General features: G+C 44.9%; 2 protein-coding genes across 4 annotated transcripts in view; both read left to right on the top strand.

Moving 5' to 3' along the window:
* LOC147580609 (histone H2B type 1-C/E/F/G/I) overlaps positions 1–18,641 on the top strand; it is a 505,297-nt gene that overhangs the window by 313,360 nt on the left and 173,296 nt on the right. The gene's annotated exons all lie outside the window — the stretch shown is intronic.
* Positions 1,597–16,860, top strand: LOC112853776 (uncharacterized). 3 transcript variants are annotated; one of them, XM_086705725.1, is made up of 4 exons: positions 1,597–1,714; positions 2,544–2,634; positions 9,506–9,569; positions 13,737–16,860. In XM_086705725.1, the coding sequence occupies exon 4, from the start codon at positions 13,921–13,923 to the stop codon at positions 15,841–15,843; it is 1,923 nt and encodes a 640-aa protein (XP_086561851.1). In that variant the 5' UTR covers positions 1,597–1,714; positions 2,544–2,634; positions 9,506–9,569; positions 13,737–13,920; the 3' UTR covers positions 15,844–16,860. The 3 variants fall into 3 exon arrangements, with proteins under 3 accessions (XP_086561851.1, XP_086561849.1, XP_086561850.1); XM_086705723.1 differs by having other exon boundaries at positions 1,601–2,075; XM_086705724.1 differs by lacking the exon at positions 9,506–9,569 and having other exon boundaries at positions 1,601–2,075.

The raw sequence follows: 18,641 nt of genomic DNA on the forward strand, positions 1-18,641 counted from the left end.
TAATTGAACTGGGATTAGACATGGACTCTAATCCCAGTTTGGACATTTGCTAGCTGTGAAATTTTAAGCACGACCTATCTTGGGTGAGCATTAGGGCACACAGCGCAACAATTAAGAATGTGAACTACTGTAAAAAAAAAAAAAAAGTGAGCTCCTGTAGCCAAATCATGGGTGACCTTGGGCAAGGTATTTAACCTCTCTGAGACCATTTTCTCATCTGTAAAATGAGGTTAATAATGACATCAATCATTTATTCAAAAATTATTTGATTATCTACAATGTGCCAGTCTCTGGGAGCTTATGTTTTGAGGTGAAATGTGCTAAAACACATCTGATAAGGACTACCAGGAATAAATGTATATAGTCCAACCAAATTCGGTTTATTCATTCGCTGCAACAAGGTAGACCTTTACCAGTAGAAACGTGGACCATCTCACAAAGAATGAAGCAGGGTTATTGTAGGATTTCGACGAAGAGTAAATTTTAGGTAAAATTAAATAAAGCAGCATTTTTTTTTTTTTTGATGGGCTCAATGCAAGGTCGGTCTGGATTAAAAAATAGACGCAGGCCTGTTGTTTTAGAAATCTCCAAGTTAACATAAACGTGACATGTTGTGTGTGAAAATGCTGTATCTGAAGCTCTGCACCCGGTTTGGAAATAGAGATTGTTTCTGTTGAAAATGGCTCGAATTCCCCTGGCAAGAGTGGGATGTTGATTTATCCTGAGAACGATGTCAAATAGTTTCCGACGGTCTCTGATTTTAGCAAAGAAGATTTCTCACTAGTTTTTTCCTAAAAAAAAAAAAAAGTGGGAATAGCAAGGCAAAGGTGGGCATGCCATTAGTAAGAACGTAGGAAATCTTTAAAGAGGATCATTGTGCGCCTGGGTGGCTCAGTCGGTTAAGCCTCCAACTTCACCTCGGGTCCTGATCTCACAGTTCAAGCCCCACGTCAGGCTCTGTGCTGACAGCTCCGATTCTGTATCTCCCTCTCTCTCTGCTCCTCCCTGCTCACACGCTGTCTCTCTCTCAAAAATAAATAAAGATTAAAAAAAAAAAAAAGCTCTGTGAAATTTCACAACTGCAATATGTATGACCAATTGGGGAGAAATATTTGCTGTTAACTTTGCAGCAGGCTCTATCCGTGTCATCTGAGTCTGGTTAATGGCAGAGCTGACTTCGCCTTCTCAAACGAGATAATACATACAAAGCGCGGAGAAGAGTGCCTGGCACACAGTATGCGTTTAATAATCATTGCCTGTTGCTATGGAATCTGATTTTCCTGTGGCTCTGGGATTTTAGTGGTTCAAGGTATGTCGAGAGAAGACAGCAGGAAACTTCCTTTCTCCTTCGCTTACGAGAGCAGAGTCAGTGCTGTAAAACCGAGGAACTAAATTGCACGCGAGTTACTCACGAAAACCCCACTCCCCGAGGCTGTGCCGCACCGACCAGACCAGAACTGTATACCGAACGTTCTCCCAGACAAGCCCGGCTCCCCAGCGGCCACGCCCAGACCCCGCCCAGTTAGGGTCACGTGGACTCTGCAGACCCGCCCCCTCCCCCCCCCCCCCCCCCCCCCCCGTCGAGTCCGCGCAGCCGCAGACGTGGCTGGGAATTGTTTGCGGAGAAAGAGCGGGTCCTGTGGAGCCGAGAGCTGCTCAGGCGTAGTTCCTTTGGGACGGGGACCTGGTAGTCGGTGCCCCTGGCTCGGGACTGGTGGGTCAGGTCTCGCAGGCCCCGAAGTTTCGCAGGGCCTTGCCCTTTCGGAAGGGGCGGGGGGTCGCCTTTTCACTTGCGCCAGCTGTGGCCCTCGAGAGGGGCGGGGTCGAGGTTCGGCACGCCCACCCCCCACCCCCCGGGCCCGGATCTGCGCGGTGTCTTCGAGGGGCTCGGTCTCCCGGGTGAGGCGGCCTCCGGGCTTCGGAGCCCGGCGCTAGCGGCCCTGGTGGTCCCACGCGCGGCCTGGGGGTCCCGCAGGGAGGAGCGGAGGGGACTCGCCCTCCCCCGCCCGAGCCATTGAGGGAGCAGAGCTGCGGTAGCGCCGGGAGGCAGCCTGCGAGAGGCCCCGGCGGGAGAGGTGAGACCTCGGCCGGGCGGGGTGTGGGGGTGAGGGGGTGAGGGGGAGCCGGGACGTGGGGACACAGCTGTCCTGTCGCTTCCCCGGGGACTCAGAGAGCACGAGGGGAGGAGCTCTTCGCGAAGGTGGGGAGACAGGTGGGATCTGTGTGGAGCCCCGAGCAAAGCCCCTCCGGTGTCGCTCCCCGGGACCCCTCCTCCCATGCAGGCCTTTTATCCTTCGCGGTTCAAGGAAGAAGGCCTGGTTTGATCAGTTTCAAAGTCACCGTACCGCAGGGGGGCGTGCCGATCTAACAGCTGTACGGACAGGTGCAGCCACCAGCACCGGCAGGATGCACTCCACGCACCTGCCTTTATCGTGGTCACCCCTGGCCCCACTGCTGCCTTTATCGTAGTCACCCCTGCCCCCCACTGCTAACCGCCGGTAGCCGCAGACCGTGCCCCATCTCTCTCCTTTTGTCTTTTCCAGAACGTCCTAGAGATGGAATCTGACACTGTATAACCTCCTGGGGCTGGCTTCTGTCACTCAGCACCAGGCCTTGGAGACTCCTTTGTCTTGTGTGAGTTGCGTATCGCTCAGTAATATTCCACTAAATAGACCGTAGTTTGTTTGTTTTTCATCTGCTTACCTGTTAAAGAACATTTAGATTGTTTCCCGGTTCTGGTAATTATGAATTATGCTGCTCTAAATGTTCAGGTACAGGTTTTTCTGTGAACATAAGTTTTCATTCAGCCTGGTTTTGAAAAGCAAACCGGTCTGAATTTGAATGCTGGTTTGAGATTTATTGATTGTGTGGTGACCTGAGACCAGTTACTTAACTTTTTTGAGTAACTTTATCAGGGAGTTGCTGTGAGGTTAAATGACCCAGTGTATCCGTGGTTCTCCACTTTTTCAGACTCCGCAGGCCCTTTTTTATTACAAGTATTGTGGAATGCCCTCATTTCTATCCTGAAATGAAATTTATGAAATGGGTAAAACTAACGTACATAATTCTTAAGGCTATATAATGCCCTAACTTTAGAATAAAGGAGAAAGAAAAAGGAACGCACTGCAACTCAGGCCCCCCCCAAAAAAAACAAAAACAAAAACAAAAACAAAACAAAACAAAAAAAACAACCCAAAAAACTGACCAAATCTTAGTAAAAACTCAGAACAAAGTACCTTGATTTCGATGGTAGTTGCCTTTATAGAAAAATCATTGAAAACAAAATAATCACTGAAAACAGAAACAACACTCTGTGGTTGTGTGTAAGGAAGATTTCAGTTCTGGCCTCCTCAAACCTTGAACCACTCTATTTTCTTCACAGATGGCAAGGAAAATACAGTCTCTCGGCTGAGAACCCTTTCACCCTCCTGAAACCAACATAAATCTGCCCAGATTTTCCCATAACCAACATAAATCTGCCTTTAATTTTCCCTTCTCCCTCTTCATAGTTTATATACCTTTGCAACTGTACCCTTCCTATTTTTTGCCCAGCTTTGAGGTGTATTTTACATACAATTGTCTTCATCAATTTTATTTGAATGGTTTGAGTTTTAGCAATTGTTTATGGTTGTGAAACGTCTACCAAATCAAGATCTAGAACTATTCCCGATTGAAGAACCCCCTAGCCATAGGTAGCTATTTAAAGTTAAATTAATTAAAATGGAATGAAATTAAGCGCTCACCTCCTTACTTGTACTAGCCATATTTCAAATCCTTATGGCCACTGCTGTATTTGACAGCCCAGGGACAGAAAGTTTTCCTCATTTCCGAAGTTATTGTGGACAGTTCTACTCAGTGCTTCTATAGCTATAGCTCACAAATTTTGATTTGTTATGTATGTTATCATTATGTTCAAAATATTTTCTTACATTTCTTATAACTTCATAAGAAGATAAATAAAGGGGCTCCTGGGTGGCATAGTATGTTAAGCACCTGACTCCTGATCTCCGCTCAGGTCATGATCTCGCAGTTTGCGAGTTCGATCCCCACCTCGGGCTCTACGCTGATGGCGCGGAGCCTACTTGGGATTCTCTCTCCTCCTCCCTGTCCCTCCCCTGCTTGTGCCTGCACATGCACTTGCTCTCTCTCTTGCCAAATAAATACACTTCTTAAAAAATTTAAAAAATAATAATTTCTTGAATAATTGATTTAGCACTGTTTAATTTCTAATTATATGGCGATTTTTCTGGATATCTTATTGTGACTGGTTGCTAATTCCATTTTTCTCAGAGAATATATTGTGAATGATCTCAGTCTTCTTACATCTGAAAAATGCCTTTATTTTACTTTAATTTTTGAAAGGCATTTCCTCTGTATATACAATTCTAAGGTGACAGGTGTTTTCTCTTTGTAAGTACTTTAAAGAAGTTCCTCCATCGTCCTCTTGATCGCATGGTTTCTGACGTGTTGTCTGTGTTCTTCTGTATGCAATGTGTCTTTTTTCTCTCTGCCTGATTTTTAAGATTTTCTCTTTATCACTAGTTTTGACTAAATTGATTATTATATGCATTGGTTTAGTTTTCGCCATGTTTCTGAGCTTAGAATTTGTTGAACTTCTTGGGTCTGCGGGTCTGTAGTTTTCATCAGATTTGTACAGTTTTCAGCCACTATTTCCTGACATACTTTTTCTGCCCCACTCCCCCAGTCTGTAGATTTCAAGTGCACAAATATTAGTCTGTTTAAATTTGCCCCCCACCTCACTGATACGCTGTTCATTCTTTTAAAAAAAATTATCTATTTATTTTTGGAATGTTTCTGTTGCTATCTGAAGTTCATTAACCTTTATGTTTGCAGTGTCTACCTTGCCATTGACCCATCAGTGCATTTTTCATCTTGATCATTAGTTTTTTATTTCTAGAAATTCTGTTTGAACCTTTTTTTAAATTTCCTCCACTGCTCTCTACTTATTTGGACACGTGGACTGTAGCTGTATTAATTGTAATTCTCACCTCTGTTCATTCAGATCAGTTTCATTTGACTGATTCTTTTTCATTGTGGGTTGTAATTTTATTCTTTTTTTTTCCTCTAGTGATCTTTGTTTGGATGCCAGGCATTATAAATTTTTCTTTTTGAGTGCTAGGTAGTTTTGTGTTCCTAAAGGCATTTCTGAGCTTTTATCTGGGATACTTGGAAACAATTTGATCCTTCCAGGTCTTGCTTTTAAGATCTGTTAAGTGGGATCGAAGCAGTTCTCAGCCTAGGGCTAATTTTTTCCTCATACTAAGGCGACCGTTCTGTGGATTCAATGCAGTATTTCGTGTATCGTGCAGTTTCCTAGTTTGGCTGTCAAAATGGGCCCTGTGTGAGCTCTGTGCACCGTTACCTCGAATACTTTTAAATAGTTCTTTTCCTGGCCTCGAGTAGTTTCCTCACACGCATATGGTGATGTACACCTTGCTAAATACTCAAGGGGGGCCCTCTGAAGATCTCCAGAGTTCTCTCTATAAGTCTCTTTTCTCACTACTCTGTTCAACAAACTCCGGCCACATGGGCCTCCCCAGACTCCGCACTCCCCCTGTTTAGTTCTTACATATGGATTCCCTAACCCTGTGCTACAGCCTGGAAACTCTGCAGGCAGGCAGTTGGAGAGATTAGTTATCTCTTGCTATATAACAAGTCACCCCCGACACTTTGCAGGCTTAAAACAACATGCATTATTATCCCAGGGTCAGGAATGGAACATGGCTTAACTGGATCCTCTACTTCACGGTCTTTTGCAAGGGCTGCAATCAAGGCATCAGCGAGGTCTGAGATCTTATCTGAAGGCTCAAGTGGGGAAGGATTCACTTCCTAACTTACTTAAGTGGTTGTTGGTAGGATTCGGTTTGTTGAGTTCTTGGACCGAGGAACTTAGCTTCTTGTCGGCTTGTGGATGGAGGCCACCTTCGGTTCCGTGCCACACGGACCTCCAGTGTTTCAGCCTCTTCAGAGTCAGCAAGAGAAAGAGTCCACTACCAGGATGGAAATAACATTCTTTAGTAACCTCATCATTCCCTCAGTGTTGGAATATTTTATTGGTTGACACATGTTACTCAAGAGAAGGGAATTACACAAGGCTGGGAATGGGTCCCGGGTCATTGAGGGTCATCTCACAGGCTGCCTATCACACCAGGGCAGGGGTCACCGTTATTACTGGACGTCTGGTATCTTACCATTGTTTTATATATTTTGTCCTCTGTCGAAATCCATATTGTCACCTCCAGTTTTGTCATTGTTCATATATTTCTTGGTTGTTCCAGGCAGGAGGATAAACCTGCTTCTTGTTATTTCACCGTAGCTAGAAGTTCATCATGGCTAGAAGGGCAAGTCCCAGCTCGGCTGCTGATTCCCATCTGTTTAAACCTACTGAGAATTGTTCTGGCCAGGCATCTGGTCTGTCCTAGTGAATGTCCCTGGGGACTTAAAATGTGGATTCAGCAGTCGTCAGATGTTGTGTACTAAATAGCAAACAGGTCAAGGAGTCTGGCAATGTCATTCAGATCTTCTGTGTCCTTACTGTTTTTTAAAGTGCATGTGGTCAATTGTTGAGAGATGGCTGTTGAACATGAAGAAACATCCCTCTTCAGCTCTGACAATATTCTATCTTGAAATCTGTTATTATCTGACAATATAGCCATCCAGCCTTCTTACAGTTTGCATAATAAATCTGTCTCTATCCATTTACCCTTGATCTATGACTTCACATAGGAAGTAATGTCTCTTGTAGAAAGTATATAGTTTGTCTTCTCTATCTTGATCTCTGCCTTTTGATCGGAGAGCTTAGAGGAGGATTAGACAGACTTTTTTCTTTAAGAGCCAAATGGTAAATACTTCAGCCTTGGTGGGCCATTCACTCAACTCTGCCAATAAAGAGAAAGCTGCGGGGGGCACCTGGGTGGCTCAGTCGGGTGGGCGGCCGACTTTGGCTCAGGTCATGATCTCACGGTCTGTGAGTTCGAGCCCTGCGTTGGGCTCTGTGCTGACAGCTCAGAGCCCGGAGCCTGTTTCAGATTCTGTGTGTCTCTCTCTCTCTGACCCTCCCCCATTCATGCTCTGTCTCTCTCTGTCTCAAAAATAAATAAACGTTAAAAAAAAAAAAGAGAGAGAGAAACCACTGTAGACGGTGTGTAAATGAATGGGTGCAGCTATGATCCAGTAAAACTTTATTTTCAGAAACCGGTATCGGCCAGATTGGCCCTCAGGCCATAATTTGTCAACACCTGGTTTCGACTATTTGAATTTACTGTAATTACTGGTACGTTTGGGTTTGTCTCACCATTGTTCATCCCTTTGTTTTCCCCTGAGTTTCCTTTTCTTCTGTTTTGTGGACCATTTAAATACTTTTAGATATTTGTTTTAAGTTTTCCTATTAGCTTTTTAGCTGTGCTAAAAAGGAGCTGTGCTCCTTTTCATTATTATTTTTAGCAGTTCCTCTAGGGATTACAATATACATCCTTAATTCTTCAGTCTTCTTAGCATTAACATTTCACTTCCCGTAAAAATGTGGAAACCTTACAACCACATAGGTCCAATTACCACACTCCATTCTTTTTTTTTTTTTTTAATTTTTTTTTCAACATTTTTATTTATTTTTGGGACAGAGAGAGACAGAGCATGAACGGGGGAGGGGCAGAGAGAGAGGGAGACACAGAATCGGAAACAGGCTCCAGGCTCTGAGCCATCAGCCCAGAGCCTGACGCGGGGCTCGAACTCACGGACCGCGAGATCGTGACCTGGCTGAAGTCGGACGCTTAACCGACTGCGCCACCCAGGTGCCCCTCCATTCTTTTGTTCTAGCTGGCTCATGTATTACCTGTACATATGTTATGAATTGTACTAGGCAGTGTTATAATTTTTCCTTTACATAGTCGTATGTATGATAAAAAATTAGATAAAAGCAAGCTCTTACATTTTAATTTACCCAGATATTTACCGTTTCTAATACTTTAAATTTCTTTGTGGGGATCAGAATTTCCTTCTGGTGTCATTTTCCTTCATCCTGAAGAACTTAATCGCTTCGGCAACAATCGGAAAAAAAAATCCAAAAGACACGCTTGGTCGTCTGTCAGTGTGCCTTGTCATGGTAAAGAGGCCCATCTCCCAGTCATGTTAGCCAGAGACCCAGAAGTGCACCGTTACAGCCCCTTCTGTCTCGCCCGCGTGTCCAGCTTGTCACCACGCCCTGTCAACGTTGCCTCCTACGCGTATTGCCAATGTGTCCCTTCTTTCTGTCTCTGCTCACTTTCTCTCTAATCCGCGTTCTCATCTCGCCTAGATTTCTGCAGCATCCACACCAGTACTGTTTCATGTCCGTTCTGGCCTTTCCACCTCCCTACTCCCTGCCAGAGAGAGAGCCTCTCTAGCACCCAGATCTGCTTTTGTCATCTTCTGTCCCCTCCTCTGAGATGGCTTCTTCCTGTGTCAGGTTGAAGACTGTATGCTCTTGCCCGGGCTGTGACCTCCCAGAGCTGGCCTCTCCCCCTGCAGTGGCAATCTCCACCCACCCCTCACCCCCCGTTCGTTCATACACCTTGTCTGCTCTGTGCACGCGGCCTCCGTCAGCGTCTCACCCTCACGTGTCCCCTGGAGTGATGCTGCCTTCGCACCAGCTGCTGCTTCCTCTGCTTGGGGCGCTTTTCTTTATCTTGTCGCCCCGGTGACTCCTACTGATCCCTTGGGATTTAGTCCAGCATCGTCTCTTCAAGTAAACCCCGCCGAAACCCGACCAGGTCAGATCGCCTTATTAAAGACGCTCATGGCCTCACACGACTCTTCTCTAGGACACCTGTCACAACTATAGTTACATATTTGTGTGACTATTTGGTTGTTGTTTATCTCCTAGACACTCAGCTCTGTGCGATCAGGTACCATGTTTTGTTAAGCTCTGTATTGTCAGTACTGAGCACCGGGTTCAATAAATATTGGTTGAAAGAATAAAGGTTTATTCATTCGGTCATTTATTCCAAAACAGAGGTATCCGAGTATATGTGCTGTCGAAGCGAGCATCAAAAGCAGAGGTATCCTAAAAATACTTGGAAGGAGAAAGATAATCAGGAGGCATTATTATAATGGTAAAATGTGCAATTCTCTGTGACACCAGCTGGGTGTCCGGTTCAGTTCTGACCCTAATCAGAGCTAGTGAGGACCCCAGGGGGTACGTGCTCAGTCTCACAGGACAGCCCCCCCACTTCACATGCCGGTGGCAAGTAGCGGGTCCCCGGATTGCCCACGACCCGTCTGACTTGGCTACAAGTCAGAGGGTCCCATGACCTCCCTCCTTGGATTAGATCATTTGCCAGGACAGCTCACAGGACCCAGGGAAACGCTTAGGTTGACCATTTAGTGGATTGTCAAGGACGCGATAAAGGTTACAGATGAACAGCCAGACGAAGAGATACCTGGGACAGGGTTCCCGAGGGTCTGTTCTGGTTTTTTTTTTTCAGACGTTATGCTTTTTGCTTTTTAGGTTTTGGGGGTCCCGTTGCAGCATTTTCTTGGAGACGGTCTTGTCCGCGGTGTCCAGTCTGCTAGTGAGTTCTTCGAAGGCACTCTTCGTTTCTGCTGGTTGTGTTTTAAATCTCTAGCATGTCTTTCTGGTTGTGCTTACACTGCCCATCTGCTCTTGCCTGCTGCCTACCTTCTCCATTCGACCATTTAGCTTATTAATTACAGTAGTTTTAAATTCCCAGTGTCAGGAGTCCAGCATGCCCGCCGTGTCTGTGTATCCTACGAGTTGGCTGTCTCTCCCACCGTGCTCCGTGTACTCACAAAGAGCATTACTCCTTTTCTTTCAGAAGAGTCCGATTTCCTTAGCCTCCTTGTATCTATTGAGTCCGCTGTCCTTCACGAACCCACCTTCTCATGCTGTGCGTGACAGCGCAGAGCTCCAGTTCACCTGATTTTCTGACTCCTCCGTGGGTTCCTTCAGTGGTTTCTGTTTGTGCCTCTTAACGGGTATCTGCGAAAAGTTGTTCTGCAGTGGTTGTTTTGGTTTACGGGCTGAAAATCCCTCTTAGCGTTTATGCAGTAGATGCTCTCAAACATGTACTGTTCCAAATATTAGGGTAATGGCTTTAACTCACCTTTAGCTTTAAGTAATTTCTAGGGCTTGGTTGCCAAAAAAGGACAACAACAAACAAACACGCCCACACACACACCTGGCCGGACTTATCTTTAAAAACGGCTGTCATTGGGGCATTCTCATAAGAAAACCACCAGCATTTGTCCACTCACCAAGCATTCGTCAGGCGTAGTCTGTGCGCCAAAAACCATGCCAGGCATTGAGGGCTCGGAGGTTAAAGACTTTAGTCCGTGACCTCCAGAAGCTCAACGTCCAGTGAAAACACTGGTGGGTGCTGTGATGGAGTAGTGCGGACACAGCATGGGAGCAGTGGTGAAGAAGGGGCTCTGGGGCTGGCTTTAATCCTGGCTCTGCCACTTACTAGCTGTGCAGCCTTTGCACAAACGCCCTAAACTCTCTAAGCCAACATGACCAGTAGAAATATAATGCAAACCACATGTGTCATTTAAAAAATTTCTTAGGGGCGCCTGGGTGGCGCAGTCGGTTAAGCGTCTGACTTCAGCCAGGTCACGATCTCGCGGTCCGTGAGTTCGAGCCCCGCGTCGGGCTCTGGGCTGATGGCTCAGAGCCTGGAGCCTGTTTCCAATTCTGTGTCTCCCTCTCTCTTTGCCCCTCGCCCGTTCATGCTCTGTCTCTCTCTCTGTCCCAAAAATAAATAAACGTTGAAAAAAAAAATTTTAAAAATTTCTTAGTAGTCATGTTTAAGAAAAGTAATGAGAAACAAGTAGAATTAACTTTAAGGATATCTTTTATTGACTCCCGTGTGTTTAAAACTTTTTAACACGTAATCAGTATAAAAACTTATTAATGAGACATTTTCCTTTTTTTTTTTTTAATTTTTTTTTTTAACGTTTATTTATTTTTGAGACAGAGAGAGACGGAGCATGTACGGGGGAGGGTCAGAGAGAGGGAGACACAGAATCTGAAACAGCCGGGCTCTGAGCCGTCAGCCCAGAGCCCGACGCGGGGCTTGAACTCATGGACCGCGAGATCGTGACCTGGCTGAAGTCGGCCGCTTAACCGACTGAGCCACCCAGGCACCCCTCCTTTTTTTTTTTTTTTAATCTTCAAAATCTGGTGTGTATTTTACACAGAGTACAGCTCAGTTTGGCGTGGCCATGTTTCTGGTGTCCAGCAGCCACACGTGGCTAGAGGTCGGTGCACAGGGCTTTATGGGTTTATGCCCCTTCCCTCACTTGTAAAATGGAGACAAAAATAGCTTCTACCCATGGAGTTCCAGTAAAGGATAAGTGATTAAATACATGTAAAGTACTTAGAACAGTGATTGTTCAAAGCATAAGCACTTGTTAAATATTAGCTGTTATTATTTGTAGAAACAATTATTTTATGATGACAGAGGCTAAGAGAACATAGATAAGGAGCCTAGAACAGGTGACGTCAGAACTGAATCCTGAAGAATGAGCAGGAATCGGCATAGCAAACAGTAGGTGGTTCAAGGGCAGTTCTGGACAAAAGATCAAGTGCAGGGAGACGTGAGAGACTTGATAAGTGCTAGGAAGTGGACACAGGGTGGCTGGAGTGTAGGGGGTGTGTGAGAGTGACAAATGGCGAGGCTGACTGGTGATGGGTCAGCTCACGAAGGGCCTCCATCTCGAAAGTATGAGAAGAATTTAAGTATGTGGAAAAAACTCACACCGTAAGTGGTATTGAGGACTGGAAAAGGGCCAGATGGGAGGGCTTCCCCTGATGTCACACAGTCATAGAAAAGTGGGATGAAAGCTCTGGGTTTTCTGTGTCTTTACCCATTATCCTCTGCTCCATCAGGCAGCTCCCTAGGGCAGCAGAGATTAAGATTCAACTCTGGAACTCTGGCTTACGTGTAACTTGAGGCAGGTGACTTCAGCACCCTGAACCTCCCTTAAAGCAAGATCCTGTTTTCCACCTCACAGGGTTTTTAGGAGAATGAACTATGTCAGTATTGTGGGTCAGCTCGGAATAAATTCAATAACTGTCAGCTCCACAGCCAAAAGAGTCTTCCAAGTTTCTTTCCCCCCGAGACAAGAAACAGTAACTCTGGAGACACAAATATGTGCACATCAGATAAGGGGTAAACAACAAAAGGCATGGCTTTTAGGTATTGAAATTAGAAGTTGAAACAGTACAGGAAATATTGTGGGAGATCCAGAAAATGGGAGTTAAGACTGTCATGGGGCTTATGTAATTTGAGTGGGGCTCTAAAATATGGTCAAGATTTAGGTGGCAAAATCAGGAAGGAAAGAAAGACTTTGGGGGCAGGAGAAGGAATGATGAGTTACATGAGGAATGAACGTTGAATGTTGGGAATACAGTTAATAAGACCACTAATTCCTTGTGGTTAACGCTTGCCTGTGATATGCCGTGCTCACTGAAAACGGATGTCTAAGTGACAAATCTACTGCTCACTATCCCTTCTGGGGAACCTTACCAGCCCAAAGTAAAAGATTGCATAGGTGCTAACACTTGGGGGTCGTCTAATGAAACAGCCAAGTCCGTGCCCAGCAGTCCTGCGATGAAACCCATCATTTATCATGTCCTTACACACAAGCACTTAACTTTCAACCAGCACATTGGTAACTCGGTCTTAAGCGTGAACCCATAATTAAAGACTACTTCTAGGCACGCTAACATAGAAGATGAAGGGTCATCTCTCTTGTTTGCCTTCTATTCATAGTGTTTCTTGTCTTTCTGTCCGTGACTGAGAGTAAAAAAGAAATATGTTGTCCTTGGAAAGCCACGAGAATTATTTTTCATTGCAAAAGAGTAGATTTCTCCCTATTCAAACTTTCCTTTTCTTTCCCTCTTCTTACATTAAATGTAAAACAGTAATGTCAGTAGCAGTTATTCACCAAAGGGGAATTAGGTAAAAGTATTGTTTTGTGTAAGTCAAAAAAACAAATTTAAAAGAAATGTTTTTGTTGTTGTTGTTTTTAAGCTTTTCTTTTTATGTAATCTCTGCACCCAACATCAGGCTCAAAAAGAAAAGTTTTCTTTTTTTTAACGTTTATTCATTTTTGAGAGAGAGAGAGAGAGAGAGAGCGTGCGCGCGAGCGGGGGAGGGGCAGAGAGAGAGGGAGACACAGAATCGGAAGCAGGCTCCAGGCTCCCAGCCGTCAGCACAGAGCCCGAAGCGGGGCTCAAACCCACGAATCGTGAGATCATGACCTGAGCTGAAGCCGGACACTTCACTGACGGAGCCACCCAGGCGCCCCAAAAGAAAAGGTTTTTTAAAGAGACATTTAAAGAGCTCTTAATGGGCTTTAGGATAATAGTTTCAATGCTGATTAAGTATTTTTCTCACAGAAGACTCCCTAGAAGCCATTTCTCTTTGATCACAGTTCTCCTTTCCTAATACCTCCTCATCTTCATGTTCTTCTTTTTTGTAATCTCTTCAGTTTAGACTTTTCCTGAACCACCTTCTCACCTGACCGTGTTTGCTCCATTCCCTTCGGTCACTTTCATTTAGCTCCAACCCCTTCACACCACTAGCATTTCCTCCCCAGAGAGCAGGTAATATTTACATCCCCCTGTTGTATGATCTCAGTGTTTACAGCTTCATTACCCCATTCCTCACAGAGCAGCTTCTTATATTCCAGCTTTGGACTTTCATGTCTTGCAGATGGCGTGTCTGGACCTGAAGCCGAGAAGTCAACACTACAGCAGCAGGACATTTTCAAAGAAACTCCATCCCGAGGAATAAACACGGAAGAACTTACAAAGATAAAGTCTGTGTTGGGAGGTACCTGGAGACCCAGAGAACAGTTTAAGAATCAGCACATCTGGGACGAGATAAAGTCAACTGCATGGAAATTCCTGCCCAAGAAAGAGGTATAGAAGCTAATGAATTTGGAAAAGCTGTCACTGTACAATCAATAGTTTCGGAGCAGTGTGAGCCTGTAGAACGGTGTGTTCGTGAACATGCTACACGTGGGAAAATCTTCCAACAAAACTCAGACTTAATTATACAAAGGGAGTGTGATGGAAAGAGACCTTGTGAATGTAGTGGATGCGGGAAAGCCTTAGGAGACCACACCACTCTTATTCAACATGAAAGAACGCATACTGGAGAGCGAGCCTACAGATGTAACGAATGCGGAAAGGGATTTAACCAGAGTTCCCACCTGACAAACCATCAGAAGACTCACACAGGGGAAAAGCCCTACAAATGCAATGAATGTGGGAAGGCCTTCAGTTATTGTTCAGTCTTTATTCAACATCAGAGAATTCATAGTGGGGAGAGACCTTATGAGTGCACTGAATGCGGTAAGACGTTTAGTCGTAGCACATACCTTACTCAGCATCAAAGAATTCACACTGGTGAGAAACCCTATAAATGTCTTGAATGTGGAAAGGCTTTTAGCCAGGGCACGCATCTTACTCTACATCAGAGAATTCATACTGGAGAGAAACCTTACGAATGCAGTGAATGTGGTAAAACCTTCAGTCAGAGTGCACATCTTACTCAACATCAAAGAATTCATACAGGAGAAAAGCCCTATGAATGTAATGCCTGTGGAAAAGCCTTCAGTGATCACTCCGCTCTTATTCGACATCATATCATTCACACTGGGGAGAAACCTCATGAATGTAATGACTGTGGGAAAGCTTTCAGCTACTGCTCCGACCTGATTCAACACCAGAGAACACATACTGGAGAGAAACCATACAGGTGCAGTGAATGTGGGAATGCCTTTAGTGACTGTTCAGCCCTTATCCAGCATCAAAGAATTCACACTGGGGAGAAGCCCTATGAGTGTAGTGAATGTGGGAAAGCCTTTGGTAACTACTCAGCTCTCACTCGCCATCAAAGAACTCATACTGGGGAGAAACCCTACGAATGTAAGGAATGTGGAAAAACCTTTAGCAGAAGCACATACCTTACTCAACATCAGAGAAGTCACACAGGAGATAAACCATATAAATGTCATGAGTGTGAGAAAACTTTTGCCCAGAGTTCATTCCTTACGCAACACATGAGAGTTCACACTGGAGAAAAACCCTACAGATGTAATGAATGTGGGAAAGCTTTCAGTGACCGCTCAGGGCATATTCAGCATCAGAGAACTCACACTGGTGAGAAGCCCTATGAATGTAATGATTGTGGGAAAGCTTTCAGTTTCTGCTCAGCTCTTATTCAACATAAGAGAATTCATACTGGAGAGAAGCCCTATAAATGCGATGACTGCGGAAAAGCCTTTAGCGATAGGTCAGCACTTATTCAACATCAGAGAACTCACACTGGAGAGAAACCCTATAAGTGTAACGTATGTGGAAAAGCCTTCAGTCAGAGTACAAACCTCAGAAATCACCAGAAAACTCATTCTAGTGAAAAATCCTATACATGTAGTGAATGTGGAAAAGCCTTTAGTTACTGCTCAGGCCTCATTCAACATCAAATCATTCATACTGGAGAGAAGCCTTATGCATGCAGTGAATGTGGCAGAGCCTTCAGCCGGAGGACAGACCTTAAAAAACATCAGAAGACTCACACTGAAGAGAAACTCTACAAATGTAACGAATGTGGAAAAGCCTTTAGCCAGAGCACGTATCTTACAAAACACCAGAAAATTCACAGTGCTGAGAAAGCAAATATACATACTGCCTGTAGGAAAACCGTTAAGCAAAACTCTTCTGTTCAACACAAAAAATCTTACACTGGAGAGAAATCCTCTGAATGCCTTGAGAGTCTGGCTGCTGTGGAGACCAGGGAAACAGAGGGATCATGAAAACTGTCAACTAGAGTGGCCACATGGCTTAGTGGGAAGAGCGCATTTATGGGTTTTAGAGGTCCTGGGTTCTAATCTCAGCTCTATTACTAACTGAGGGCATTACTTACTTTAGGGTAAGTCACTTTACCTCTTTAAACCTTAATTTACTCACCTGAAAAATTTGAAGGTCTGACTAATTGATCTTTAAGATCCACATTTATTTTATTTATTACCAATGTGGGCTTTTACAGAGGTGATTCTTAAATTATGACCTATTTATTCTACAACAGTTCTGATTTACATTGTGAGGATGTGGCCATCATTATGGATTCAGTAAAGATATGGCCTACACACTATTCATTACCATGGGTCCTCCAAAATTAAACATACTATGACTATTCAAGGAAATTAAGAGATAAAGTAATATGAATTCTGTTAATTATTGCAGTAGGAAGGTTGGGATTTTTTCTTGATTAAGAATATGGTGTTGGATAAAACCTCAAAAAGAATGAATCAAATTATTGGTAAAGGCTGGGTTACCTAGAATCCACCCAAACTTAATGGTGCAATATAAATTCTCTCTATTAAGTTCAATTGGTTGCTATCATGTCCCAAGTGAAAAGGAACTGGAAAGCAGTTCTAAAGTCTCGAGCAGATTTCTAAGAACAGATGAAATTGGAAAGTGTATTTGCCATTTCCACCTAAATATGTAAAGGCCACGTGAATGAAAATGAATGTTGATCTAGGAGAGTCTGTTGGTCTCTGGTCTTTTTCCTATGATTACAGAGACAATAGCCTGAAAATATGAAGATTTATTTCAGAAGCCTGTGATACTAAGTTGACCAGTTAATTTTTTTCCAGATTTTCTGTCATGCCTGTGCATTGTTTTATAATCAAAGAAACAATATTTAAAAGGAATTTGATAACTAAGCAAATTTAATGGTTTTGGAATAGGAGACTACTTTAGCAAATTATGCAATGGATTTAAAAACTCTGAGCACAAGTTTAAGACTGTCATAAAGCTGTTTTGTGGCATTTTTGTTCTTGCTGTCTCAGCCTGTTTCCCCCTGCAGCAAACATCGCTTTCCCACGGAGACACATTTCAGCCAAGTGGTTCTCACTTTCTCTCCTGCTTCCCAACACTCTGACCATGTGCTAACTGCACTTAGTATACCCTTCTTGTTTACCTTCCTCAGCCCTGTCTCTTTCAAGCTTCATCTTGTGGCCTGGCACACACACACTGTTGGGTGGTGGTGGTGATAATGGTGATGATGATGGTGATGACGATGGTGGTGGTGGTGATGGTGGTGATGGTGATGATGGTGGTGATGGTGGTGATGATGGTGGTGATGGTGGTGATGATGGTGGTGGTGATGATGATGGTGGTGATGATGGTGGTGATGACGGTGGTGATGACAGTGATGATGGTGATGATGCTGGTGATGATGGTGATGATGGTGATCAGCACTCATCTCTTTTTTCTTTGCATTTCTGTAACATTTATTCACATGGACTTTTTAGTATCTAGTGGTTCCTTGATGCTCAGTAGGAATATGGAAAGTAGGTTCTATACCTTAGTTTTAAACCTTCACAGAAACTAAGTCAAAGTAGAAATATGGTAGATGTTCAATAATCTTCATTGACTGAGGAAGGGAAGGTGCTGTTTACCACTGACCAAAGAAGGGCAGGTACCGTGGGAGCACTGATGGAGGGATGGCGGGCCCTGTGGGAGCACTCACCGAGGAAAGGTCGATGCTGTGGGAGCACTGACGGAGAGAGGGCGGGCCCTGTGGGAGCACTGACTGAGGGAGGATGGATGCCATGGGAGCACTGACGGAGGGAGGGAGGGTGCTGTAGGGGCGCTGACTGAGGGAGGGCAGTGCTCGGGAGCACCGCAGGAGGGAAGCAGGTGCCGTGACTCAGGAAAGGAAGGTGCTGTTTACCGTTGACTGAGGAAGCATGCGTTATGTGTGTTATACCTAGATGATTTCCTTTGTCAACCCCTTAGCAACCAGCTTTGGCTCAGTATTCAGAGAGTTTGCATTTGTTAGGATTAGGGGTGTCTCTCATAACAGACCCAGACCAGTGGTGGCACACAGATTATGCACATGAGCACGGGGGCTCCCTGGGCACGGGAACTCCAAGATGGCAGGAACGCAGGCTTTCAGTCTCGTTGCCCCACCATCCTCGCTGTGTGCCTTGGCCTTGACATCCAGGCATCTTCTCCCTCTTCAAGACGGCAGAAGTGAAAGGACATCTCTCTCTCACTAGGAGTGTGACCTAATCTGGAAGTTTTGTGCATTATATTACTCATATCCCATTGACCGTAAACGGGCCAGAGTGATATGGGAACAAAGGCAGGAGGAAATGGCAGGTAAAATCAACTTTCCTCAGAACCTGCAGCCCTTTGGCAAATACTCAGGCAAAGACAGAGTACGACATTCCTCCAGGAGCTCCTACTGTCGATGCTAATGCTTTGCTCGAGGGGAAGACAACCTCGGCTTGAGGACAGCTGGCTCTCCTGCATCCTGCGAGTCTTCTGTAGGTATGAAAGTCCCGCTGGAAAGCTCCCCGTGACTTTACCTCCCCCAACCCCATGGTACATAATCGTCTCTGCTCATGGTCCTGGGACAGCTCTTCCTGCCCACATGTCCCGTCCCCGAGCTTTAATAAAACCACCGTTTTGCCCTGAGGACACCTCAAGAATTCTCTCTTGGCCGTGGGCTCTGGACCCCAGCACCACTCCCAAACCCCACCGCTGGGACCTCATGTCCCGCAGAAGGAGAAGGAGCAAAGTCATGTGTCCTTCTCAAGGG

This window comes from Puma concolor, chromosome B2 (genome assembly GCF_028749965.1).
Source record: "Puma concolor isolate L17-30 chromosome B2, mPumCon1.1.hap2, whole genome shotgun sequence".
Taxonomy (NCBI): domain Eukaryota; kingdom Metazoa; phylum Chordata; class Mammalia; order Carnivora; family Felidae; genus Puma; species Puma concolor.